The sequence below is a fragment of the Oncorhynchus clarkii genome, chromosome 3, assembly GCF_045791955.1.
Source record: "Oncorhynchus clarkii lewisi isolate Uvic-CL-2024 chromosome 3, UVic_Ocla_1.0, whole genome shotgun sequence".
Classification (NCBI taxonomy): Eukaryota; Metazoa; Chordata; class Actinopteri; order Salmoniformes; family Salmonidae; genus Oncorhynchus; species Oncorhynchus clarkii.
The window spans coordinates 47517381-47544438 of NC_092149.1; the positions used below are offsets into that span (position 1 = coordinate 47517381).

A 27058-nucleotide genomic window follows, 5' to 3' on the forward strand; every position below is an offset into this window, starting at 1 on the left:
TCAACTCTTCAAGTTTAAATTATTTGAATGAACCTCTAAATGGCACACACACACAATCGGACCCTATTTTCTCAAGACTTAACCTGTCTCCGCCCCTTCATCTACACTGATTTTAAAGTGGATTTAACAATCAATATCAATAAGAGATCATCGTCTTCACTTGGATTCACCTGGCCAGTTTTTCATGGAGAGAGCAGGTGTTCTTAATGTTTTCTATACTCTGTGTGTGTCCATTCAGAAAGTTTCCTAAAGAAGCCTGTCTGGTCTCCATCTCTTTTAATAAGAATCAAACGCTCAAAGTCTTGTTAAGGGCCTATTTTCAGTAGCTTGGTCAACATTATTTCTCTCCTTACCATATCCTCTCTTTGAAGACCATATGCCAATGTCCATTGAATGACCGCAGCAGCAGGGTTTTTGACGTTATGCGTGTCACGTGTGTGTGTGTGTGTGTGCGCGTTCTTGTGTGCGTGCACATTGATGCTGGTCGGTGAGTGTGCCATCCCCAGCCTTCAGAGTACAGTAGTTATCGCGGCACCAGGTCCAGGGTGTCCTCTAAAGCCAGCTCAGTCCATGCCAGCCCCAGTGGTGAGCACCCCTCAGTCACTGTCCAGCCATGGAACCTTATTAGAGTGACACGGCCATTGAACAAGCATAATCACAGACTGACGACTTTTATCGTGGACTAGTCGTATTGTCTTGAGTTAAAGTAAGCCTTCATAGTTGTACTTTGTTTTTTTCAGTTAAGTTTTTTTAATTCATGATGATATAAGACTTGAATGGTTTATGCATTTTCTGTCATTTTAAAATGTATATTTTTATTTTACCTTTATTTAACTAGGCAAGTCAGTTGAGATCAAATTCTTATTTTCAATGACTGCCTAGGAACAGTGGGTTAACTGCCTTGTTCAGAGGCAGAACGACAGATTTTTACCTTGTCAGCTCGGGGATTCGATCTTGCAACCTTTCAGTTACTAGTCCAATGCTCTAACCACTTATCTCCTTTGTCCATTGCAATTCAATTATGTCTATGGCATTGACAATTTGGCTCCTGATTTGCTTGTTCTGTCCATAAGGAATTAATTGAGAATCGGAAGGTCAGTCATCAACAGTAGTCAATTGCAGCCATATTTCACAATAACCACCATCTCAAAGGCCTTCGGGTAATTTGTTAGTGGTGATTGGCAAAGCATTACAGGGTTATGCTGCATCATGCCAAAATAAATCTCAGCGATTGCCCTGTGCCTTTTGTGATTGGGTTTTGTTTGACACAACAGGGATAGAAGTAGATAAATGGATAACTGGTATCTTTCAGATGGAGATAATAATTGTTACAGAGAAAGTGATGTCTGCAACCCAGTTCAGCCTTCTGTTGTAACTCCTATTGTGTTGAGAGGTTGCCCAGAAAAGCAACTTGTTTAAATTGTCAACTCAGGGCATTCTATTAACCAGTGGCAAGAATATGAAGACTAGTCGATGTCTGGTACGCTGACTTTAAATTATTTATTTTACAGGAATCCTTTTGCATGTGGGCTACTGTATACTGTCTGGGATGCTCATTACTCTATACAGCTGTAGGCTGATCCTTGTTCCTAGAGTCCATTTGACACATTCTCAGTTTAGCCATTTATTGTGTGTTCTGGTTGGAAAGAGGCAATATACACGTGTATTTGGTTATACACAAGTATTGGGCTATATAGAGAGCTTTGTGTTTATGTGCATGCGAGAGAAAGTGACCTCCCTGAAATATACCCTGTGACATTGCGCCCTCTAGTGGGCCACTATGATGACTGCAGCTTCCTGCTCGGCCACCTGCAGTAGTCTGCCAGGAGGACCTGGGTCACATGACCATCCACAATTTATCCGATGTGAGTGGGGCGGCACTGCCTTGCCAGAGTCATGGCGGTATGGTCTCAACTCTCACAGAGAGACTGTCTGCTTTCGTGTGGAGTTGGAGGGTAGACCTAGAGAGTAACCACTGTCTGACCTGGATTGTATGGTCATTGGCAAGATGGGAAAGAGGAGACCTTAAAGTGCTTTTAGAACTAATGAGATGTCAACACTGGCACTAGTTAATAAAAAAATATAAATTGCAATTATATAGCGTAAAGTTGGATGGTGTGTTGATTAAACAAATTAGTGTTGTAGAATGGGACTAACAACAATATGGTGTGTCGTGGACTAGAACTACTTTTGACTAAACTATGTGCCAAGAATTCCTGTAACCAGTATTGATGCTGATTTGATAGGCATGGGAAGTGAACAATATGACTAACATAGCATGTCTAATACTAAGGACAGTTTTGATATTCCATATGTAGTAATATGTCAGTTGTTGTGACCGATATGAACAATGCAAGACACTAAAGTTCACAGACCTGTCTGACAATTAGGCATGCTCTCTTAACTTACCCAGCAATTGTTGTTGCAACAGCATTTAAACTGCTTGTGGAGGGATAATGTGATTGGCCAAAGTGGAGAAAGGTAAAGATGTGATGGGGAAATTGAGTGCAGTCTTGTGGCAGAAGAGTCAGTGTTTGTTTTTTTCCCCATTCCTTGTGAATCCATGGCACTTTGCCCCTTTTAAAGGCATGATGTGGTCCCTATTATATCAATATGTCCCCTTTGTTCCCAGGTGGAGGACAGAGATTTCCTGGAAAAGGGATCTCGATCTGCTTCCACCCTAACGGCAGCTACCCTCGCTTCACTCAGCGGGTCTTCCTCCCGGAGAGGAAGTGGCGAATTGTCGATGACTGGTGACACAGAGACCTCCATACTAGAGATCAAGGTAAGAAAGCCATGGGTGTTCTAGCACCCTCTCACGTCCACTCTTTAAGAGCCCATACCTGTACAACACACACTGCTCTGCAGATGTTGTTCTCTACCCGTCATTGTGCTCATCACTTCATCTATCAACCCTGTCGCAGCATGCTTCTGTCTCTTTCCTCACCCCTTCCATGCTCTTCACCCCAGGAGATTCATGAGCTGAAGGATCAGATCCAAGATATGGAGTCGGATGTGGAACTGCCTCCTACTCAGTCCCAGATGCAAATATATGCATATTATTATTAGTATTGGATAGAAAACACTCTGAAGTTTCTATGATGTCTTTTTGAATGATGTCTGTGAGTATAACAGAACTCATATGGCAGGCAAAATCCTCAGGAAAAAATCCAAACTGGAAGTGGGAAATCTGAGGTTTGTAGTTTTTGAACTCACCCCTATCGAATAGACAGTGGGATATGGGTTATTTTGTACTTCCTAAGGCTTCCACTAGATGTCAACCGTTTTTAGACCGTTGTTTCAGGCTTCTCATGTGAAGGGGGGCCGGGTGGGAGCTGTTTGACTAAGGGGTCTGCCTACAGCCTCATTCTCAGTCACACGCTTTCACTTGAGAGGTAGCTCTTGTTTCATTCCTTTTCTACAGACAATAGTTATCTGGGTTGGAACATTATTGAACTTTTATGATAAAAAATATCCTAAAGATTGAATCTATACTTAGTTTGACAAGTTTCTTCGACCTGTAATATAGCTTTTTGAACGTTTCGTCCAAATGGACCAGATCGCGCTTTTGGATTTGTTTACCAAACGCCCTAACAAAAGAAGCTATTGGACATAAATGGACATTATCGAACAAAACAAGCATTTATTGTTGAACTGCGATTGCTGGGAGTGCAATCTGATGAAGGTCATCAAAGGTAATTTAATATTTCTAATGCTATTTATGAATAATGTTGACTACCCAACATGGCGGATATTTCTCTGGCTGGTTTGGGCTCTGAGCGCCATTCTCAGATTATGATTTTTCCGTAAAGTTTTTTTGAAATCTGACACAGCGGTTGCATTAAGGAGAAGTGTATCTAAAGTTTTTAATGTATAATAGTTGTATTTTCATTAACATTTATTATGAGTATTTCTGTGAATTCATGTGGCTCTCTGCAATATCACTGCATGTTTTAGAACTACTGAACGTAACACGCCAATGTAAAATAAGATTTTTGGATATAAATATGAACTTTATCGAACAAAACATACATGTATTGTGTAATATTAAGTCCTATGAGTGTCATCTGATGAAGATCATCAAAGGTTAGTGATTCATTTTATCTCTTTGTGCTTTTTGTGACTCATCTCTTTGGCTGGAAAAATGGCTGGGTTTCTCTGAGTTGGTGGTGACCTAACATAGTCGTTTGTGGAGCTTTCGCTGTAAAGCATTTTTGAAATCAGACACTGGCTGGATTATCGAGAATTGTATCTTTTAAAATGGTGCCTAATACTTGTTTGAGAAATTTGATGAATGAGATTTCTGGTGATTTGTATTTGGCGCCCTGCAATTTCATTGGCTGGGAGGGAACCCCAGTCCTAGACAGGTTAATGAACGTTTTAGACTTATTTTTTTACCTATCCCATTTCAACTACAGATCGTTTGACTCCTACCTTGCTATTAAATGGTTTCCTGAGGCTGGGACCCCTCTAATTGTAATAGATGCTCTGTGATTTCTGTCTAGTGATGTTGAAAGTCCAGATCAGTAGGATATTTGGCAGTATAAAAACTTGCAACAAGTGCCAAATTTTAGTGTTCTTGTCAGGCTAGATGGCTTGCCTATCTTTTCCCATGTATTTTTCAGCTTCCTTTCAAATCAGTCAACAAGTTATGCCGTCCTGATATCAAATTCAATAACATTTAGCAGATGCTCTTATCCAGACTAAAATCAAATGTTATTAGTCACATGTGCCGAATACAACAGTTGTAGACCTTACAGTGAAATGCTTACTTATGAGCCCCTAACCAACAGTGCAGTTTAAAAAAAATATGGGTAATAAGAGAGAGAAGTAATTAAAGAGCAGCAGTAAAAAATAACGATGCATACACACGCACACCCCCACACCCACAGGGGGGTGCCGGTACAGAGTCAATATGCGGCGGCACCGGTTAGTTGAGGTAGTATGTACATGTAGGTAGAGTTAAAGTGAATATGCATAGATGACAACAGTGGTGTGGAGGGGGGGGGGGCGCAATGCAGTCATGTGTGAACAGGGAGTACAGGAGGGGTAGAGGTAGATGTTTTCAGAAGATGGGCAGGGACTCTGCTGTCCTAGCTTCAGGGGGAAGCTGTTTCAACCATTGGGGTACCAGGACAGAGAAGAGCTTGGGCTGAGTGGGAGCTGGGAGGGCCAAGAGGCCTGAGATAGTAGAATGGCGTGCTCGGGTTGGGGTATAGGGTTTGAGCATAACCTGAAGTTAGGGAAGGGCAGTTCCATAGGTAAGCACCATGGTCTTGTTTTGGATGCGAGCTTCGACTGGAAGCCAGTGGAGTGTGCGGAAGAGCAGGGTGACATGAGAGAACTTGGGAAGGTTGAAAACCAGGTGGGCTGCAGCATTCTGGATTAGTTGCAGGTCTTTGATGGCACAAGCGGGGAGCTCAGCCAACAGTGAGTTGCAGTACTCCAGATGGGAGAAGACGAGTGTCAAGTGTCTTGCCTGCCTTGTGAGTTGGAAGGGATTGGGAAAGAGTGCGGTGCAAGGAAGGGAAAGCGAGTGTTGGAAAGAAATTAAATCGAGGCAGACTTCGGGAGGTTGAAGTCACAAAGTACGAAGAGCGGTGAGCCGTCGTCAGGAAATTAGCTTATCAAGGTGTCAAGCTCATTGAGAAACTCTCCAAGGGCACCTGGTGGGCTATAGATGACAATAATGTTAAGCTTCAGTGGACAACTGACTGGGTGGAATTGAAATGAGGAGATGAACAGGTGAGAGAGGGGAAAAATAATCTCTGCTTAAGAGAAATGAGTAGACCTGAGTAGACCTGTGCCAACACTCTCAGACAGAGAAAACAACCTAATCAGATGAAGAAAGAGCAGTGTGTTTTCTGGGGTGATCCATGTCTCCATCAGAGCCAAAAACTCAAGGGGCAGAAGGCAGAGGTTAACTTGGCGTTCTTGACCGCAGATCGGCAGTTTCAAACGCTGCCAGAGATCTGGAATTCCACATGGGTTGTGCGCGCAGGGTACACTAAATTAGAAGGGTTGCAGCCAAGGGTGGGGAATGTCTATAAAGCCTTCAGGTAGAGGTGCGAACAGGTATAGAAAACACACACATAGTTGACAAAGCTACAAAAGAGCTAAATACAGAATCTGTAAATAACTAGATAAGATACTCATGTGAGAGAGTGGTGTGGAGCCTTTCTCTTTCCTTCCTGAGATGGAGCCTGAGAAGCTGGTTATATAAACTCAGAGAGATTAAACCACTCCCCCTGCAATACAGCCACTGATTACCAAAACAAGTCACAAATTGCCATGGCACTTGATCCTGGTTGATGTGTCAACAACTATTTGCATATTATGAGCAGTCGGCAGTTCACACGACAAGTAGGGTACTGGGAAAACAGCCAGCACTTAAAGTAGTTGGCCCTAGCTAGCAAAAAGACAGTACTAGACAAAATTATACTTATCACTCATGGAGATATCAGGAGGAGTCTAGCTATAGATTGAAGCACACACAATAACCCCACTGGCATGCAGTGGACAGCTTTTGCTTGGGTCTAACATTACATAATTTCCCTGAATACAAATTATGTCCTTGGAATTCTTTCCATTCTCTATCACGTTTCTGACCTTTCCTCCCAGTTGAAACCACCCAAATGAGTACAGAGAATGGAAGTGGCAGCGCTTGATACAATACCCCTTTTTGGTTATTGGTGTGTCTTTTATGGGGGTGTGTTATTTTGTATATTAATTTTTTTGTGAGCGTTTGTTACTGTATGTCTGTGTTATGTTGTCCGTATGTGTGTTCCCATGTGCATACACTGTCGTGTCTTTGCTATGCTGGATTAAGTGATATTACATGCTATTCTATAAAATAATTTCTCTAATATTACCTGATTGAAATAATCATGTAATTAACTAGAAAGTCGGGGCACCACAAAATAATATTTATAGAGCTGTTATCTTCCGAATAAACTCTTAAAGACCTGGTAATCTTTTACATCAATAGCAGTCAATTCTTAATCGTCACCTTATTCAGTCTCATCTGAAGTCGTACAATTATTGTTTATCTTCACGAACCCTGGGTAACAAGTTGAATCAGCAATACAACATTTGGTTTTATTTATTTACTAAATACCTAAACAATCACACAAAATTACACATACACAGGATGGGTCATACATTGATTACTAATTATGTCATAAAAGAAAACGTCCCTAGCGGACGGTACAGATGTGATGGCTGGTTACACAAAGGGGGTTGGGTTTTGAATGAAAGGAACTTGGGTCTCTAATCGGACTGCAATGCAGCTATCGTAAATACAGAATCTTATGCAAACGTTGTAGTACCGTCGTTGTGTGGTAGAACAGATACTTTGTCCGTCCTTTCCTATCCCACATTTACAGCTGCTGCAGGGTAGCCTAGTGGTTAGAGCATTGGACAAGTAACGGAAGGTTGCAAGTTCAAATCCCCGAGCTGACAAGGTACAAATCTGTCGTTCTGCGCCTGAACAGGCAGCACTGTTCCTAGGCCGTCATTGAAAATAAGAATTTGTTCTTAACTGACTTGCCTAGTTAAATAAAGGTTACATTTTTTTTTTTTTAACTCAAGGAGGTATCACTTCTTTAGTGAATAAGAGTTCAAAGTTCATACCAAGTTGCCATACTTTGAGCTCACGTTGGCTTAGTTCTGTAGTTTGATATTAGCCCTTTTAACGTATGGACCGTCGTCCTCGGGAACACAAATGTTACATTTTCATAAAGGGATTATGTAGTAGGGAGAGAAGGGCGTGTTTCATAGTTCACAACCAATGTCGGTTCACATGGGCGGGACCACTGAGTTGAGCCTAGTTCACTTATGAAAACCAATTCTCTCATTTAAATTTCATCTGTTCACAAATAGTTTCATATTTAAACATTTAAATTGCACAACAATTCCATGTGAATCTGATAACTATAAATGTGTAGACTTTCCAAGATAGGATGACAAACTATCATCCAGTAATAATGTCTCCGATGACAACTGATCTGGTATCATATTCTTTAAGTACAAACGCATATTTTCAACTGGTTGAATTACCGAAATAGGGTTCTGTTCACCACCCTTTTGATGTTATTCGAACTCTCTATGTTAACAAAAGGCTTTCCAACAGTCACACTGTAGAGTAGAGAGAGAGGAAATGGGGAAAGGTATTTTTGGGGGTCATAAAACTCACCAACAGGCCAACGTCATGACAACACCAACAGGCATTTCTCTTCCTTTTAGGATTCCCTTGTCGAGGTGGAGGAGAAGTACCGCAAGGCCATGGTGTCCAACGCCCAGCTGGACAATGAGAAGAACAACCTGATGTACCAGGTAGATATCCTGAAGGACACGCTCATGGAGCTGGAAGAGCTGCTGTCTGAGTCACGCCGCGAGTACGATGCAAAGACCAAGGTATGGGAGAGATGAGGAGGGAGAGATGGAGAGGCAGAGAAAGGATAGGGCCAGATCAAGATAAATATACAATTACAGTAAGATGAAAGATGACGGGAAAAGAGGCCAAGTTAGTAGAGTAAGGGGTAGGCTATAGAGGAGGACGATATTAGGTGAAAACTGGGACTGACATTAGCCAAGTGGTGCCTTTTGGAAACTATAGCTGTATAGTTGCAGTATGCAGTAATGGAGGATTATATACCTGAACTGTAAAGAAATAATTTCCTGGGTGTTTTTCTGGATCGAAAAGGGCCTTAGGGGGTGTGGCAATGGGCATGGTCAGCGCGGCTGATGTTTCAAGAATATTTTAGATGTCCCCATCTTGGTGGTGTAGAGAAGTATTTATATTATTTGTAAGCCACTAAAAATGTCTCCATGTAACTGAGTGAAATGTTGTTTTAAAGCAAATGAGAAAATGTTTGCGTTTTAAATGTCCATAATAGCTGTTTTTATCTCTATCAAATCATTAACAATTAAGTACCTTAATGTGATTATTATTTTTTATAAAAGTCATAAAGAAACAAAAATAGCTTCTTAGCAAAGAGCAATTTCTCAAACAAATGTTTCTATGACTGTCTGGGAGTGGTGAGGGGAAAACTGAAAAATAGCTGTTGGCATTTGGCAGAGTTTTGGATCTCTATTTCTTATGTTTATTGACTAATTTGCTGCATGTCGATGTCATCATGGAAGGCCAAAACTTCCTCCCACTACAGCAGGCTGAAATTTCAGGTGGTCTTTTCAAACGGCGCTTACACTACAAGGGCATTTTTTCACATAGTGTGGAAATTGGCCCTTTTTTAAAGCACATTTTATGTGATTCTATACTGCCATGGAACTGGGAGAAATGTGTGAAGTTTTAAAGCTAATTTCCTGCAATTCTATGCATTTTGCCATGGCTTTGTTCTTTTGCTCAAACATATTAACAAAATCAATAATGCTAAATTCATTTGTTTTTGTCATTTTCAATTCTCCCTGACTGTCGAGCTGTTTATTTTGGTGATTTGTTAGTTCTCAAATATTATATTATTTAAGAATACTAGCGGCACCCAGTCCATACAGACAGTAAATCATTGGAAATTAATCATTACATTTAATGCAATCCCCCCCTGCAAATTAAAAATGTGTTCATCTGTTGAGCTTTTTATTTATATATATATATATATTTTTTTTTTTAATGGTAGTGGCCAGACGGAAGCCACTCATATCACATGACGGCCCTCTTGGAGTTTGCCAAAAGACTCTCAGACCATAAGAAACAAGATTCTCTAGTCTGATGAAACCAAGATTGAACTCTTTGGCCTGAATGCGAAGTGTCACATCTGGAAGAAACCAGGCACTGCTCATCACCTGGCCAAATCCATCCCTACGGTGAAGCATGGTGGTGGTGGCAGCATCATGCTGTGGGGTTGTTTTTCAGCGGCAGGGACTGGGGTCTAGTCAAGATCGAGGGGAAAGATGAACAGAGCACAGTAGAGATCCTTGATTAAAACCTGCTCCGGAGCTCTCAGGACCTCAGACTGGGGTGAAAGTTCACCTTCCAACAGGACAATGACCCTAAGCACACAGCCAAGACAATGCAGGAATGGCTTCGGGTCAAGTCTCAATGTCCTTGAGTGGCCCAACCAGAGCCCAGACTTGAACCTGACCGAACATCTCTGGAGAGACCTGACAAGAGTTTGAGAGGATCTGCAGAGAAGAATGGGAGAAATTCCCCAAATACAGGTTTGTTAAGCTTGTAGTGTCATACCCAAGAAGTCTCAAGGCTGTAATCGTTGCCAAATGTGCTTTAGCAAAGTACTGAGTAAAGGGTGTGAATACTTATGTAAATGTGATATTTCCTTTTATACACTCACACACTTGTATGTAGGTTGAAGGGGAAAAAAGCAATTTAATCCATTTTAGAATACGGCTGTAACATTTAAAAAAAGGTGAAGGGGTCTGAATACTTTCCGAATGCACTATATATACACACACAGATACACAAGTATGTGGACACCCCTTCAAATTAGGGGATTTGGCTGTTTAAGCCACACCTGTTGCTGACAGGTGTATAACATTGAGCACACATACAGTATCCATAGACAAACACTGACAGTAGAATGGCCTTTCTGAAGAACTCAGTGATTTTCAACGTGGCACCGTCATAGGATAGTAGGACACACAAGCTCACAGAACAGGAGTGCCTAGCTTGTAAAAAATTTTACAACACTCACTACAGAGTTCCAAATTGCCTCTGGAAGCCGCATCAGAACTGTTTGTCGGAAGCTTCATGAAATGGGTTTCCATGTCCGAGCAGCTGGACACAAGCCTAGGATCACCATGCTCAATGCCAAGCGTCGGCTGAAGTGGTGTAAAGCCCGCCGCCATTGGACGCTGGAGCAGTGGAAACGCGTTCTCTGGAGTGATGAATCACACTTCGCCATCTGGCAGCCCGACAGACGAATCTGGATTTGGCGGATGCCAGGAGAACGCTACCTGCCCAAATGCAAAGTTTGGTGGAGGTATAATAGTATAGGGCTGTTTTTCATGGTTCCAGTTAGGCCCCTTTAGTTCCAGGGAAGGGAAATCTTACGCTACAGTATAAAATGGCATTCTAGACGATTCTGTGCTCCCAACTTTCTGGCAACAGTTTGAGGAAGGCCTTTTACTGTTTTAGCATGGCAATGCCCCTGTGCACAAAATGAGGTCCATACAGAAATGGTTTGTTGATATCGGTATGTAAGAACTTGATGGGCCTGCCCTGAGCTCAACCCCATCGAACACCTTTGGGATGAATTGGAATGCCGACTGCAAGCCAGGCCTAATCCCCAACATCCGTGCCTGACCTCACTAATACTCTTGTGGCTGAAGGGAAGCAAGTCGCCTCAGCAATATTCTAACATCTAGTGGAAAGCCTTCACAGAACATCGGAGGCTGTTATAGCAGCAAATTGTCTGTAATAAGCCCTTTTGTGGGGAAAAACTAATTCTGATTGGCTGTGCCTGGCTCCCCAGTGGGTTGGCCTAGGTCCCAAGTGGGTGGGTCTATGCCCTCCCAGGCCCACCCATGTCTACGCCCCTGCTCAGTCATGGGAAATCCATAGATTAGGGCCTAATTTTATTTGACTAATTTCTTTATTAACTGTAACTCAGCAAAATCTTTGAAATTGTTGCATGTTGCATTTTATATTTTTGTTCAGTGTATATATTACACTGTTTGGATTTAGGCGATCCAACAAAAATAAACGCTTAGGCGGTCCGACCAAGGATATCTATGGCCGACAAATCCCTAAATTCATAGTGTACAACGCCCTTTATCCAAATTGATTTAATCCACAACTAATGTAGCTAGAGCGACTTCCTGGATTATAAAGGCAGCTGTTTAGGGCCAAAATGATCACTGCATAGTTAGGCCATTCAAACATCTCTGTCATCTTTCCCAGGACTTTGAGTGTGAGAAACATGCCTACGGCGTGCTCCAGTTCCAGTTCAACGTGATGAAAGAAACGCTGAAACAGAGCGAGGAGTTACTAACGGTGAGTCCTCCGAGGAAAACCCCAAGCTTGTCAGATCAGCCAAAACGACCTTAACTGCCACCTTTCAGTTTTCTTATTTCTGAATTTCCCCGGTCTCCTTACTTGCATGCTGATCTTCTACTGTTTTCACTCCTCTCCCACACACTCTCCCTCTCTCCTATTTGTTCTATCATCTTCTGCTTTTCTACTGTCCAGGAGATCTGTCAGTTGCGTCTCAAGCAGGACAGCTTTGTTAGGGAAATATCTGACCTGCAGGAAACAGTAGAGTGGAAGGAGGAAAAGATTGAGGTATGCCCTGTGAACTCTGATCCATTTACTTTGTTAGTACATTTGGTGTATGCATGTGTAAACCCCCGCACACAATTGTGATATGTGCACCTGTGTTGTGGTCTTAAAATACAATTATTCACTTATGCAGAGAAGTTAACTTTAGCCAAGTGCATGAATACTTGAAACTGTATACTGTACCCTCACTTTCTGTATGCTCACTTTCACTTCCATCACCCATATCACTCCTTTGTTCTTCACCTGCACTTCCTCCTCCCCACCACTGGGGGCACTGCTCAGGCCTTAGAGCAACAAAAGGAGTATTCGGACGCCGTCAAAAATGAGCGAGATGAGCTCAGGGATGAGCTGGTCCAGCTGAAAGATATTCTGAAGGTATTTTGTCATCTCATGGGAGTCGGAGCTCTGAATATGAAACATTGGCCCCTGAAATGGGGTTTATCTATTGCAGTTATGCAGCTATAATTTACTGTTGTGAGACCCAAAAGCCTGTCATCAGTCTGTGTTCATGTCCTACCCAGAAACATGGAATTGTCCTCGGACCTGACCTGACCACCAATAGGGAAAAGGTGGAGATGGTAACTGAAAGGTCAGCTAGTAGAGATCCAGCTTATCAATTGGCTCAGGACTCCAAGACGTCACCCACGGAAGGGGGGAACATCATGCTCGGTAAGCACCATTACGGGACAAATATCGCCATATGTTGTAATCATCTTTTGCTTACCTCATAGCTTTGCCAAATTATAGCTAACTTAAATCATACCCACACCCAATCTAATGCAAACCTGTATACGTAACATGAGTTTGGTTGACTGACACAATTTTTGGGGGACTTCGGCAACTAACTTTTAAGCTTTCACTACTGATTCTCCTCCCAACCCATTGAAACCCCTACACCTGATTTAATTTGAATTAATCCATCTGAACCATGATTTAAAGCACATGGCGTAAACACCCTTGTTTTGGTGCCATGTGTATCCTACATAGTGGTTTCATATTGAGATGGTCATATGGCTGTCTGATTTGTGGAAGTGAGCGTGACTCCAAAGCAAAATAACACCACAGCAGACATTTCAAAGTTTAAAAGATTTGCAGCTTGCCAAAGTTTGAGGTACCAAGGTGCCTCTGACCTACTCCTCTGCTTTGACAATTCATCTACGTTCAAGAACTTTGTTTTTGTGATCTCCTCCTATTCTTCTTCCCTTTCTTTCTTTTCCTTTTTGGTTAGGTTTTGGCCAAATTCTTTCAAATTCTGCTTTGCGCTAATTGGCCCAGCTTCAAATGACAGATCTTGATCATCAGAAAAATGACAATTCTTGAAACACCAGACTACAGTGTTTGGCCTGTATCACCCTTACGTTCTCCCCTCATGATCTCTTAGGCAGAGCTCAGGATATGGAATTGGGAAGTAGAGGAGATAAGATGGTGGATCCAGGAAGGTCCAGGCAGCAAGTGGAAACACATGAGGCGGTTCAAGAGAACCATCTGACCTCGCCCACTCCCTGTAGCCTCGCTGGTGTTTCTGAAACCGAAACTTCTATGGAGGCTCGTCCATGCTCGCCCAAATTGGGGGTTGAGATTGAATGCAGTAATGTCAACAAAGACTCTGACAATGGCATACTGGTAGTAGAGGTCAAGCATGGACCGGTTTGCGATTCTGAGGTAATTGTTCCTGAGGAAGAGCTTACAGAAGAGGGGGAGGGATACAAACCAGCAGGCATGGAGGGGACAGTGCAAGGGAGAGTAGAGGCCACAAACAAATGGGAAATGGGAATAAAAGATTACAAGGCATATGATATGGAGGCCAAAGTCACCAAGAGTAGTGATCACACAAAAGAGCCTACCTCAGAATATGGTGCATTAGATGAACAAGATAATATAGCATTGAGGAAAGAGGTTGTGAAAAGTATAGACTCATGTCCTCACCCTAGGGAAACCATTGAGGACACTATACAAAATGGCACACAGATTAGCCCAGGGACTGACCATGATACTAGTAAGAGCGCAATAAAATCGGAATGTAAGCCTCAACCTAAGCTTCAGAAAACAAAGGCAGAAGCGTTATCGGAGACAACTGACACTCCGCCACAGGCCCAAGGAGGCAAGAAGAAGAAGAAGAAGAAGAAAGGCAAGAAGGGAGAGAGCCAAGGTGATGAAAAGCAGGAAGACTATAAGAAGAGCACAACAGAAAAGGGTGTAGTTTCCATGAAAAATAGCACACAGATTCCCCAAAGAACAAACCTTGATACTACTAAGAGCCCAGTCGAATCAAAGGCTAAAGTGTTGCCAGAGGCCACTGATATGCAGCCACTGGCCCAAGGAGGCAAAAAGAGGAAGAAAGGCAAGAAGGGAGAGACACTAGGTGATGAAAACCAGGGAGACGATAACAAGAGGAGCAAAACAGAAAAGGATCTGGACTCAGTCTCAACAGATAAGGAGCCAGTAGTGGAGGAAGTTATCACAATCGAGACACAGGAGCTTCTAGAGGGGACCGGTAGTTCACCAAATCGAGAACTCCAAAGCCCTAAAGAAAAAGCACAAACCATAGCTGAGGGAGGGAACCTGAAGGAAGAAGAACAACAACTAGCAGAGGGCCGAGTAGAGGTTAAGAGTGAGGAGCCTCCCATTGGAACCCCCAAAGTATGTCTGACGGACCAAGCCAAGAGTGAGGAAGTTGTCAAAAAGGACCACCAAAAACCTTCCATGGAATCAGAGAAATCAGAAGGCGAGATATCAGTATTATGCCATGAGTGCGACATTGGTATTGTGGATCCTGTTAACCAGCAATGTATAACCAATTGTATAACCAGTGCTGATAACCCTAAAGAGAAATTAGAATCCACAACAAATACTGGTACCCAAAAAGACAAGTCAGGGTACACAACCAACCCTGATAACCTTGTAGACTGCCTGAACTCTTCAGCTGACCTGAAATGTCCATTGGACTTGAAAGAGTCCACTGCTGAGAATTCAAACAATGTCAAAGAAGAAGATGCAATCAAGGTCTCGGTTGATGAGACTCAAACAATCCAAGACACAAAGGAAGAGGGAATTAACTTTCATGGTCGCATAGTACTAAGACCGGCGCTCGAGAAGAGCATGGTACCTGAAGATCTTATCGCCAATGATGGTGTCATTACTCAACCAGAGCATGTTACCGAAAATGCCATAAAATACCTGAAAGTGGCAGGTCAGGATGAACAAAATGGGAGCCCAGATGAGTGTAAAAATGCACTTGAACATAAAGACATTTCCATAGCATTGCCAGCAAGTGTAGATAAATGCAAAAATGTATCAGGAGAGAACTGTTGCACATCGCTCGACAGCAACTGCCCTGCCGCTGAGACCATAAGACAGCCTGAACAATTGATGGATCTACCTGGTTGTCCAGTCGCTGACAAGCACTTAGATTACAACAATGAGCCAGTTACACTTGATGAAGAAAAGGCATCAAATGGAGGGATCTCCACAGAGACCGAGCTGGATGATACAGAAACACGACTACAGGACCCTGTAAAAGAAACTCCGGAGACAATTAACTATTTTAGGGAACAGGGCTACAAAGAAAGCAAACCATGCACTATGGTGGCCGAAGCAGAAGAGCAAGACGATCCCATTGAGGCCAAGCTGGAGGGTAACAAGGTACCTGGACCCAGTGAGCAGGGGAATGATGAGGGGGACGATGATATTGATGAGGGTCAATCGTTTGACTTTAACGACCTAGATTCGGTGGTTTCTGCAAATGTGTTTCCAGTAACATCCCAAGAGGTCAGCCAGGAGGTGAGAATGATGGAAGGCAACAAAATGGAGGTAGAGCCAGGTAGAGAGAAGGCAATCAAGGAAGACGAAGACTGGGACAAGTCAACAGGAAAACCGCAGGGCACAGTAGAGGGAGTTAGCACAATAGTGGCAAAGCAGCCACTTGAACGGTCAGATAGTGCACCAGAATAGCTCAGAAGCCCTGAAGAAAAAGCACAAACCAGAGTTGCAGGCCAGAATGCCAATGAAGAACAACAACTAATCACTTATTTGTGTAATATACATACAGAAAGACATTGCAGAGGGAGTGTGTGTGTCTGAACAACAATGTGTAGGTGAGAGTGAGAGGCTGCAGAATGCAACAGAGGTAGGGGCTTTGCCAGTAGAGGGGGAAGAGGAAAATCCTGTATGGGTCAAAGTAGGGTAGAAGAGAACGTAGTCAAAGTACATATTCAGCAGGGGGTGACGGAGCAATCTAGGTCAGGCTCGAAAAAGGGCAGTAAGAAAGGAAAAGGCAAGGGGAAAGAGGAGGACTGACGAATTACCTAGTTTTTAGGTCTGCCCTCAATAGAAACTGCAAATATTTATGATAGGAATTGCAGAGTTTAAACTGCTGGAGCCCGAAGCACCTTCAATTAAAATGAATTCCAAAGCAATCAGAGAGATGTTTGTGGGTATTTTAGCTCATTTCGATTAACCCTTTACACTCGTACCCGTATGTATACAGGTTGAAAATGGCAGAATTGGGCACTAATAAGCACCTAAATTGGGCTGCACAGTAATACTATGCTATACATGACGTCAGAGCTCTAGCTCTGCGCTTCGCAACGCTGTATGGGGTTTAACAAACAGCCGTTCTGAACATGAACATGAGCACAAGACGTTTCCCCCATTCCTCCCAGTAATTGGGCAACTTTTGTACATTTTTGGTTGTCCGAGTGAGGGAAAAGCTCTGCATTTAAGATTACTATGTATTTTGAAAGATGAGACGTTGAAGTTTATAATAACGCTTTGGCATCATACAAGCAAGCCAAACACCCGAGTCCAAATTTGAACTTCAAATTTCCAAATCATAAAAATCATGTCATATACAGTGTCAACGTTTATGATCACTATGTTTGATGTACAATTGCAAGATGACATGGCGTTATACCCTGGGTCGTTCTGGACAGAATGAGCTTATGTTTATTGTGAAGCAAATTTGCCAGGGCACACCCACCTTAATTCAGTCATGACTCCTTTCTACGTGCACCAAAGTTTCTCTGAATTGCCTTGTGAAAGCCTAACACTGTGAAATTGTATTTTATAACTTAGCTTGTGTGATGGCGGGGATGAAGTGTTGTAGTTGTTTCATTTGGAACACAAGTGTACTTACTCTAGTTCCTCAACGGCACAGCTAGGAGAACTCCAAAAAGTACCTTTGTAGTTGAAGACTCGTCTTTGTGTCATAAAAGTGCATTGGAAATTGCTTAGGAACCGTGCACACTTTGGAGAGGTGTATGGCCACTTCAAATCTTATTTGTCACATACACATGGTTAACAGATGTTAATGCGAGTGTAGCGAAATGCTTGTGCTTCTAGTTCCGACCATGCAGTAATATCTAACAAGTAATCTAACAATTTCGAAACTCCTAGACAATGGAAACACCAATTAGTCCTCTCACGCAAACCCTTGTCATTTTTTTAGTCTTATGTTGCACCTACCCCACATTCTCCAGGAATAGTCTTATGTTACTGAATTTGTTAACGAATGCAGCAAAAAGTACAGTAAATGTAAAATGCACATAAAATCAGTGTAATGTTAGGATTCAGTATTGTCAGGTGAAGAGTTGTGCACTCACCTTTTGGTCTAATAATTGTCCCATCTCCAAACTGTTCCTTTTCAATTGCTACCATGGTTATGCATGTGATTTCTTCTGTAAGAAACGTTTCAATTTATCCCTATCCATATAGGCCATTTCCCACGAGTGTAAAGGGTTACACAATTTTTTTTAGGTGAAATGCTGTGCAGAATCATCTAATTGTCTTGAGATTTTGTTCTATATTATCTTGAATAGATGTTAATGTGCATGACATCCTGTAGATCAACATGGGTAAAATGACGTTGAGTAGACAATATTGCAGCGGATTATATATTTATTGTTATTTCTTTAAACTATGCTTATGTCCCTGTATTATTGTTCTTTATATTGTACAATGCGTTTTCCTATGTGAAATGCACCATTAGTGTTTTCCAGGTGTTTTTTTTTTTTGCTTAAGTGCTTTGGGAAGTTGGTCATAAAATGGGATGGGTAATCTTACCATGCAGACTTTTTCCCCAAATAAGCAGTAACTCAACTGATTCAACTAAGAAAGCTAATTGTAGTAGTTGATAAGTTGAATCCATCAGGTGTGTTACTGCTTGCCTAGAACACATTGGCCCTGGCAGGGTACATCTCCCATACTCTCCTATAAGCACCTATATAATGTAATAATATTGATCGATTTTTTTTTTTTTTTTTAATGACTTATTTCTTCTTTTTTCATCTATTCAAGGGACGATGTTACATCAATGCATGATAAAGCATCTATATATTGTGTAATTACCACGAGAAACAAATGCTGTAGCAATTAATTGCACATCATTTATTGTAATACCTTTCATCTTCACAATGTCAAAATGTTACCCAGAACTAAAAAATATATTTACTAGCTTTGGTGGTATGGTTAGGAAAAAGCGTTTGAAGAAAAAAACGAACAGATGCGATTGTCTCAAGTCTCTCATGCCATAAAATAATTGACTGAAAAATCCTCCTTGATACAAGTCAATTCCATGTAGGCTATGTCAGGTGAAATCCAAGCCCTGGGCTATTACTGTATGTGCAAACTGTAAAAATGCATTGTGTTTAGTATACAGTGCGTTCGGAAAGTATTCAGACCTCTTTATTTTTCCCACATTTTGTTATGTTACAGCCTTATTCTAAAAATTGATTTGTTTTTTTCCCCTCATACAATACCCCATAATGACAAAGCAAAAATATATTTTTCAGAAATGTTTTCAAATGTATTAAAATAAAAAAATGAGTATTCAGACCCTTTATTCAGTACTTTGTTGAAGTACCTTTGGCAGCGATTACAGCCTTGAGTCTTCTTGGGTATGACGCTACAAGCTTAGCACACCTGTATTTGGGGAGTTTCTCCCATTCTTCTCTGCAGATCCTCTCAAGCTCTGTCAGGTTGGATGGGGGAGCTTTGTGTCCATGGAAATTCTAATCAATAATGAGGAGAGACCAATCAGGATATTACTTTATTCAATACGTATTAATAACACAGATTAATTATTGCAATAATGAAGCAGGTCGACGACCCACCCGTAGGTTATTCGTTGAGAGCCCAACGAGCAGATTTGATCCACAGCATTTTATAGCAAAGTACATCCTCCTGAATGTTCATGACAAACAACAGATGTATGGAATGGGTCACAAGTTTAGGATCTGTATGAACGATACTAATAATTTACAGCAGGCAGTATCTGCTGTAAAGACTGTTCTCATTGTGTAGAAACCCATACCCAAGCCATCTCTCCGTGGTACCTTCCAGTCAAACCGTAGTCATCTCCCTCACATGAATGGAATATGGCCTAAGGCATTGTAAATCTTCTGGAAGCATTTAGCCCCAGAGGCCCAATTTTAGAAGACCACGCACAGATGAGTGTTCCAAAAACCCCATTCTACTCCATAAAACAACCATTTGATGCAATAACAGCATTATAACAATCTTGTAATTTCGCTATCACAGTCGCTGCACGGCTATTTTCTGGTCTCTCCAGAGATGTTCAAGTCCGGGCTCTGGCTGGGTCACTCAAGGACATTCAGAGACTTGTCCCGAAGCCAGTCCTACATTGTCTTGGCTGTGTGCTTGGGGTTGTTGTCCTGTTGTATGGTGAACATTCGCCCCAGTTTGAGATCCTGAGAGGTCTGGAGCATATTCTCAAAGTATCTCTTTGTACTTTGCTCCGTTCATCTTTCCCTCGATCCTGACTAGTCTCCCAGTCTCTGCCGCTGAAAAACATCCCCACAGCCTGATGCTGCCACCACCATGCTTAACCGTATGGATGGTGCCAGGTTTCCTCCAGACGTGGTGCTTGGCATTCAGGCCAAAGAGTTCAATCTTGGTTTCCAGAGAATCTTGTTTCTCATGGTCTGAGAGTCTTTACGTGCCTTTTGGCAACTCCAAGCGGGCCGTCATGTGCCTTTTTACTGAGGAATGACGTCCATCTGGCCACTCCACCGTAAAGGCCTGATTGGTGGAGTGCTGCAGAGATGGTTGTCCTTCTGGAAGGTTCTCCCATCTCCACAGAGGAACTCTGACAAGCTCCAGTCTGCCCATCGGGTTCTTTGTCACCTCCCTGACCAAGGCCCTTCTCCCCCGATTGCTCGGTTTGGCCGGGCTGCCAGCTTTAGGAAGGGTCTTGGTGATTCCAAACTTCTTCCGTTTAAGAATGATGGAGACCACGGTGTTCTTGGGAACCTTCAATGCTGCAGACATTTTTTGGTACCCTTCCCCAGATCTGTGCCTTTACACAATCCTGTTTTGGAGCTCTATGGACAATTCCTTCGACCTCATGACTTGGTTTTTGCTCTGACATGCGCTGTCAACGGTGGGACCTTTATATAGACAGGTGTTTGCCTTTCCAAATAATGTGCAATCAATTGAATTTGCCACAGGTGGACTCCAAACAAGTTGTGGTAACATTTCACGGATGATCAATCGAAACAGGATGCACCAGAGCTCAATCTCGATTCTCATAGCGAAGGGTCTGAATACTTATGTAAATAAGGTATTACTGTTATTTTTCATTTAATTTGAAAGAATTTCTAAACCTGTTTTCACTTTGTCTTTATGGGGTATTGTTGGTGGATTTGATGAGGGCAGCAGTTTTTTAAATCCATTTCAGAATAAGGCTGTAGCATAACAAAATGTGGAGAAAGTCGAGGGGTCAGAAACGTTCCGAAGGCACTGTATGCCAGGTGTGCTGAATTCATATAATGATATGACTGCTAGACAAGTTGTACACAGTGTAAGAATATGACTCCTTTGTTAATCTCTGGTCTAAATGTTTCTTCATGTGCACTTTTTGTAAGGAAATACCTTGACCCTTTTCCTTAATGAATAAAGTAAGTCATTACCAACTTTGAGAAAGGAACTGTAGTTCTTATGCATTATAGTATAATATGTAGTGGTGTGTGCCTGTCATTGACGCACGAGCAAATCTGTTATGTTTGTCTTCCCTCATCCATTCGCTGTTTAGCATAAAAATGCCCTAGAGGTTGAGTGTCCTCTCCACAGTTTCTGCATGCTAACCATAGCCCCACCCCTCACATATCCTCTCCCAATGGACACCTGCTCCATTGCATGCATCAAGGGACTCTAAACTCCTCCCACTCTGACTCAGCCCCTCCCTGTCCATGTACTTGGCTCCTCCCACCCCTGGTATGTCAACATTGGTTTTACAAGTTATGATTGTTCTTGCATGAACCTAATGCAATTGTGTAATAAATGGGTTATAGATGCTTACTCATAAAGTTGTACCGATAATTGTGAGAAGTTCTGTGAGACTTTTAATGTGTATTTAATGTGAGACTGATCCTGTTCTGTAAGCAGTTGTCCAACATTTTCTGTAATACTGAAGTGAAGCGAGATTTAGAGCTCATCTGATCTGCCTGTGTTTCTTTCAGAGATCCGCCTGAGGAAGCTGGTTGACGAGCGGGAGAACTTGATAGGACAGGTGAGGAAGGACATCTATCCATAGTCTGTCTGGGTCACTTGTTCCGTTAGCTGAACTTCCCAACTGAATTGGCTACATTTGTGTTGCTGCTATTTGTTTTTATATGGCCGCAACTTTTCTCAATCTGAATCTGTAGGACCTAAAATGAACTTGCTGCAGCTAAATTGTGTAGAGATTAACTAACATTAAATCATGCTTGGTTGAAATGATAGGCCGATAAACCGAGGTGCATGGGTGACTGGACTAAATTGAAGTCACTGTACAATGTGAAGTCACTCACTTACATACAGACATATGTTTTAACTATGTTCTGAATGTGGTCCTCCCTATAGGTGAAGAAACTGAAGGCCCAAGTAGAGCAAAAGAAACTGAGGAACGGGACTGAGGGCTCTAGCCCAGAGGGTGAGGTTCTGGAGAACGGCACAGACCCCCACATACAAGACCTGCAGAGTAAGAGCCACAGCTCCAATGCAGGCTTTTTGGTTCCTTGGCATCTGACACACACCTGAAATGTTGTGACCTATGAAATTAATAACTCGAGACATAAATTATTGTTAGTCCTAACAATGTGATTTCCATAGTATTCATATGCTGCACATCAGATCTTGTTTTCTCCCCCCCCCACCCCCACCCCACCCCCACCCCACCCCACCCCACATTTGCAGGAGATGCCAGCAGGCAACTTAGTGACCTGAAGTTCAAACTTGTAAAATCAGAGCAGGAGGTGACCGCTTTGGAACAGAATGTAAGTGTACTGCCATTAACCTGGTTGATTGCAGAGCGATAATCATCACAGATAGTTACTATTAATTTGACTCGTTATTGGCTGAGATTCTCATGATTCTCACCAATCTGCAGGTTACCAGGCTCGAGGGTCAGGTGACCCGCTACAAGGGTGCGTCAGAGAATGCAGAGAAAGTGGAAGACGAGTTGAAGGCTGAGAAACGCAAGCTGCAGAGAGAGGTATGGCCCCCAGCTGTCAGTCATGTGGCTTGAATCAAGCTGCTATGCAGAGACCAGATGTCAGGGGCCTACAATCGTCAGAACATTGCTTCTGATGTAACAGATGTTAATTGTACTCTCCTTGCGTTGTGTTTAGTTCAAAGAAGTCACCCCAGCCAGTGGTCCCAGTTGAGCATTTTTTATTACCTGTGATTTAATAAGAAACAGCACGTTAGTTGTGCAGGGCTTAATGATGTTGATGGCTGTCGATGGTAAAATATGTAGCATGACAACTGTGTTAGCAGTGAGCTTATGTGATCATTACATCAGTGCATGCTAGCTAACACACTCATATACCAAAGCACATCCCAGAAAGCCCCTTAATCCCTGACAGGTACCATATACCCACAAATGTATAGTCCAGGATTGTACAGGAAACTGGTACAGATTGTAAAATATTAAAATAGAATACAGTATTCAGAACGTGACTTACCCCTTGCATCACGTTTTCATACTGGGGAGACCAGTCCCTATCTGCAAGGGGGGCAATAACATGCCTTATTGTCATCGGAATTGAACCAACCAATAAGAGCGCTTGAACATTTAAATACGCATTTCTTTAGAGGCAAGCGGAAACATAACCAACCCTGTTACACACACTTTTGGTAAACGGTGAAGTAATTGAATTGGGCTGTAAGGTACAACATTTATTGTATTTATTTTAATACAAAAACATTGGAACAGTATGTTACTAATTCATTGTTGATCTTGAATAATAGCGTCTCCGATTTAAAGTTAACGATTGGTCTTTGTGCCTTCTATTCCTTCCTTGATGGCAGTTGCGGTCAACGCTGGATAAGATTGACGAACTTGAGTCGAACAACAGCCACCTCTCCAAGCGACTGGACAAGATGAAGGCCAATCGCACCATGGCACCGACTCCCTAACGATGACCTGACCCTGTCTGTCCACCAATGGCTGCCCACGTATGACGGAGTGTCCGACCTTGCATTGAGCTCTCCTCTCCATCTGTCTCGCAACCTTATGAAAAGAACCTTGAGAAATTTGAGATATCCTAATCACTGAAGCGCACAACACACAAAAATGCACAATGTGCCATTTTCTTCATGTCTTTGTTTTTTCCAATGATGAGAATTCTTCATAGGCATATGTGCCTGTGTGCCTCACTTCTTCTACCAGGGGGTGGCGCTGCTCTGCACCAGAGAATTATAGGAAATGTGGTGCTACAGGGGGGCGCCTTGGGACTGGAGGGGGTTCTTTGGACCGCACTGGCTGCTTGGGCTACATGGCGCTCCTATCCAGTGTACAGACTAATACTGAATGTCCCTCTGTCCTGAACCACCCGCCTCCTCACTCAACCCCCTATGTCCACATTTACTAAACCGAGAGGACATGGCCTAAACTGGGTGAACATGGTGTGCTGTGTATATGAGAGCATTTATTGTGTGCACGTGTATGATAGTTTTTTTTATCCCGCTCTTATACCCTGCATTTCTCTCATCTGTGTCCTAAAGCCAAAGTATGAGCACATTTTACCGTGGTTGGGTTTGTTACCTGTTGTCTCAAGTCCAAGGGCTTGTGTAGTCTAAAGGCCATGGAAGGTTGTGTGTGCATCCCACCTTCCCAGGCTACACCGTCTCTATTACCACAATCAATATAATAATTGTCACACAGAATGTTTTTATATGCCGACGTGATTTCAACCATTTTTCTAACTGATTCATTTTTTTTTTTTTTGACAGATGTCTTTGAATGTACCCAGGTCATGTTCATTAGGCACCAAACAATAAATTGTAAAACAGGGAGGGACTACCTGAAATTGTCCAATAAAATACACATTTTCTGTTGCAATCCTTTTGCTACAGTTCCCTAATGAACAGGACACAGTTGTTAGGTCCTAAACAGCTTGACTAAACTAATTAACCAATCTACTACAGCCACAGCTTTGAGTTAGGCTCAGAGCAGCCAATGACATGAAGTCTGCGTATCCCCCCTCCAATCTGGTAGAGCCCCATTGAAGTTTGTCTCAGGGAAGATCTCAATTGCATACTCCTTGCGTCCTATCTCCTCAAAACCCATTTGATGAGAGAGCCAGAGGTCCCTCCCCTCCGGCCTCTTCCAATGGGTTTTAAGGAGGCGAGGAGTATGCAATTGAGATTCTCCCTCAGTCTCGAGCAATAAAGTCACTGGTTGGCCTGCCACCTCACATACTCTTGCTTGTTGAGACATGCTAGTGCTGATGATGCTTATGGTGATGACATAAAATGGGGAAGGGAATGTTGGTAGGAGACCCCCTCAAACACACTCTCTAGGGAGATGCTGCTTCACTGTTTACAAAGCTTTAAAATGTTTGTAAGGAGACTTAAGGAATTGTAATATTTGTGCAATAAAATGTCCAACCATGCTATACCGGCAGCTGAGAGTCTAAATAATTGACCTCCAATAAATGAGTGATTGCTGTGCCCACTCTCAATTTTAGTTCTTTCTACAAGTACAAGGATCAAATTCTTCCCATGTTCAATGATATTCAACATGAAGGAAGGTGAAATAGAATTCTATGATAAACTGGCTCACTTACACACATTCATAGAGGCTTCTTAGATTAAAGGTCCATGGTGTCTCAAATTCATATTTTAAAGCTGCTAATGTGGCAGTCATGTGAACCTATGATTTGTGTACTCCAAGGCAGTGTCCAGAAACCCTAGTGCCTACCCCTTACATACCTATTAATTCACTAGTGTCTAGGTGGTAGAGATTGTTTCTGGACATGGACTGAGTTTCAGAGCCAGATGAGCTACTGGGCTGCAGGGAAACGTAGTCTCCGACTCAGCCCGTGCCACCGTAGCTGGCAGCGAGGAGTATGCGCAGCTCTGACCCATGCGACAGCCATAGAAGTCCTGATAGTCCGGCGGCAGTTCATTTCAGAATGTGTAATGTCCTCTCCAGTGCCCGACAGGCCCAAGCAGGTGCCACAGGGTTCTTATTACCGTAGGGGTCCTTGTAACTTTCTGCAAGCAGGTGGCACCAAAAGATGACACCCTCGCCAAACTAACACCAGGGTGTTATGGAACCACAGGGCTGAAGGAGAGGGAGGATATTGAACTGTTGTACAGGAAGTGCACACTACTTTGCTGCAGTGTATAGCTAAATACATTTACAGTGTAGATTCAGGCAATTACACTTGCTTTCCAGGAAATTTCAATTCCATACTATTTTGTATTGGGGTCAAATTGAACTGAATTTGTTTTTGACTTGAGATACAGCTTTTATTTTCATCATCCAGTCTTCCAATACCAGGGTTGAAGAGCAAGTTTCCAGGTTCCAGCACAAACTCGTACCGCTGAGCCTTCACAAACTCCAGGAACCGCCCCAGGCCTGGAGACGACGAACACCGTTACATTTCATACTGTTTTTTTTTCTTCATATAGTTTGGTGGTTTAATGAACATCACTTTTCCACTTTGTTATACTTCAAGCAAGTTCAGCCAAGACTAGCTAGCAGGAAATCGGCGCTAACTAACTAGCTGGTAACATTAGCTGAGATATGGAATATTTTGACACTCCCCCAGAAGTAACGGTACTGAGGTTCGGAAGAATGTGAACCCCCCAACCTGAAGAGACTAATATAGTGCTTAGACTAAAGCTAAGCACTATATTAATGGTTATATGAAAGGTACTCATGGTATACAGTTGAAGTCGGAAGTTTACATACACTTAGGTTGGAGTCATTAAAACTTGTTTTTCAAACACTCCACAAATTTCTTGTTAAACCATAGTTTTGGTCAATAGGACATCTACTTTGTGCATGACACAAGTCAATCAATCAAATGTATTTATAAAGCCCTTCTTACATCAGCTGACGTCACAAAGTACTGTACAGAAACCCAGCCTAAACCCCCAAACAGCAAACAATGCAGGTGTAGAAGCACGGTGGCTAGGAAAAACTCCCTAGAAAGGCCAGAACCTAGGAAGAAACCTAGAGAGGAACCAGGCTATGAGGGGTGGCCAGTCCTCTTCTGGCTGTGCCAGGTGGAGATTATAACAGAACATGGCTAAGATGTTCAAATGTTCATAGATGACCAGCAGGGTCTAATAATATTCACAGTGGTTGTCAGTTGGCTTTTCATAGTATCTCTACCGCTCCTGCTGTCGAAAGAGAGTTGAAAACAGCAGGTCTGGGACAGGTAGCACACCCGGTGAACAGGTAAGGGTTCCATAGCTGCAGGCAGAACAGTTGAAACTGGAGCAGCAGCACGGCCAGGTGGACTGGGGACAGCAAGGAGTCATCAGGCCAGGTAGTCCTGGGTCATGGTCCTA

The 27058-nt window shown here is 42.6% G+C and overlaps 1 protein-coding gene across 6 annotated transcripts in view; it reads left to right on the forward strand.

Annotated features, from left to right (window-relative positions):
- LOC139396288 (leucine-rich repeat flightless-interacting protein 2-like) overlaps positions 1–25149 on the forward strand; it is a 76169-nt gene extending 51020 nt beyond the window's left edge. For 2 of the 6 annotated variants that reach the window (XM_071143393.1, XM_071143395.1), the window contains 7 exons: positions 2633–2785; positions 8245–8415; positions 11876–11968; positions 12164–12256; positions 12536–12628; positions 12775–12922; positions 13635–21183. In XM_071143393.1, coding sequence (XP_070999494.1) covers positions 2633–2785; positions 8245–8415; positions 11876–11968; positions 12164–12256; positions 12536–12628; positions 12775–12922; positions 13635–16204 — 3321 coding nt within the window. In that variant the 3' untranslated portion in view covers positions 16205–21183. Of the gene's footprint in view, positions 1–2632; positions 2786–8244; positions 8416–11875; positions 11969–12163; positions 12257–12535; positions 12629–12774; positions 12923–13634; positions 21184–21729; positions 21780–22111; positions 22230–22444; positions 22525–22637; positions 22743–23560 lie in introns of those variants that run through there. The other 4 variants (XR_011630747.1, XR_011630748.1, XM_071143397.1 and 1 more) reach the window with 4 other exon arrangements.
- The last annotated feature ends 1909 nt before the right edge of the window (positions 25150–27058 follow it).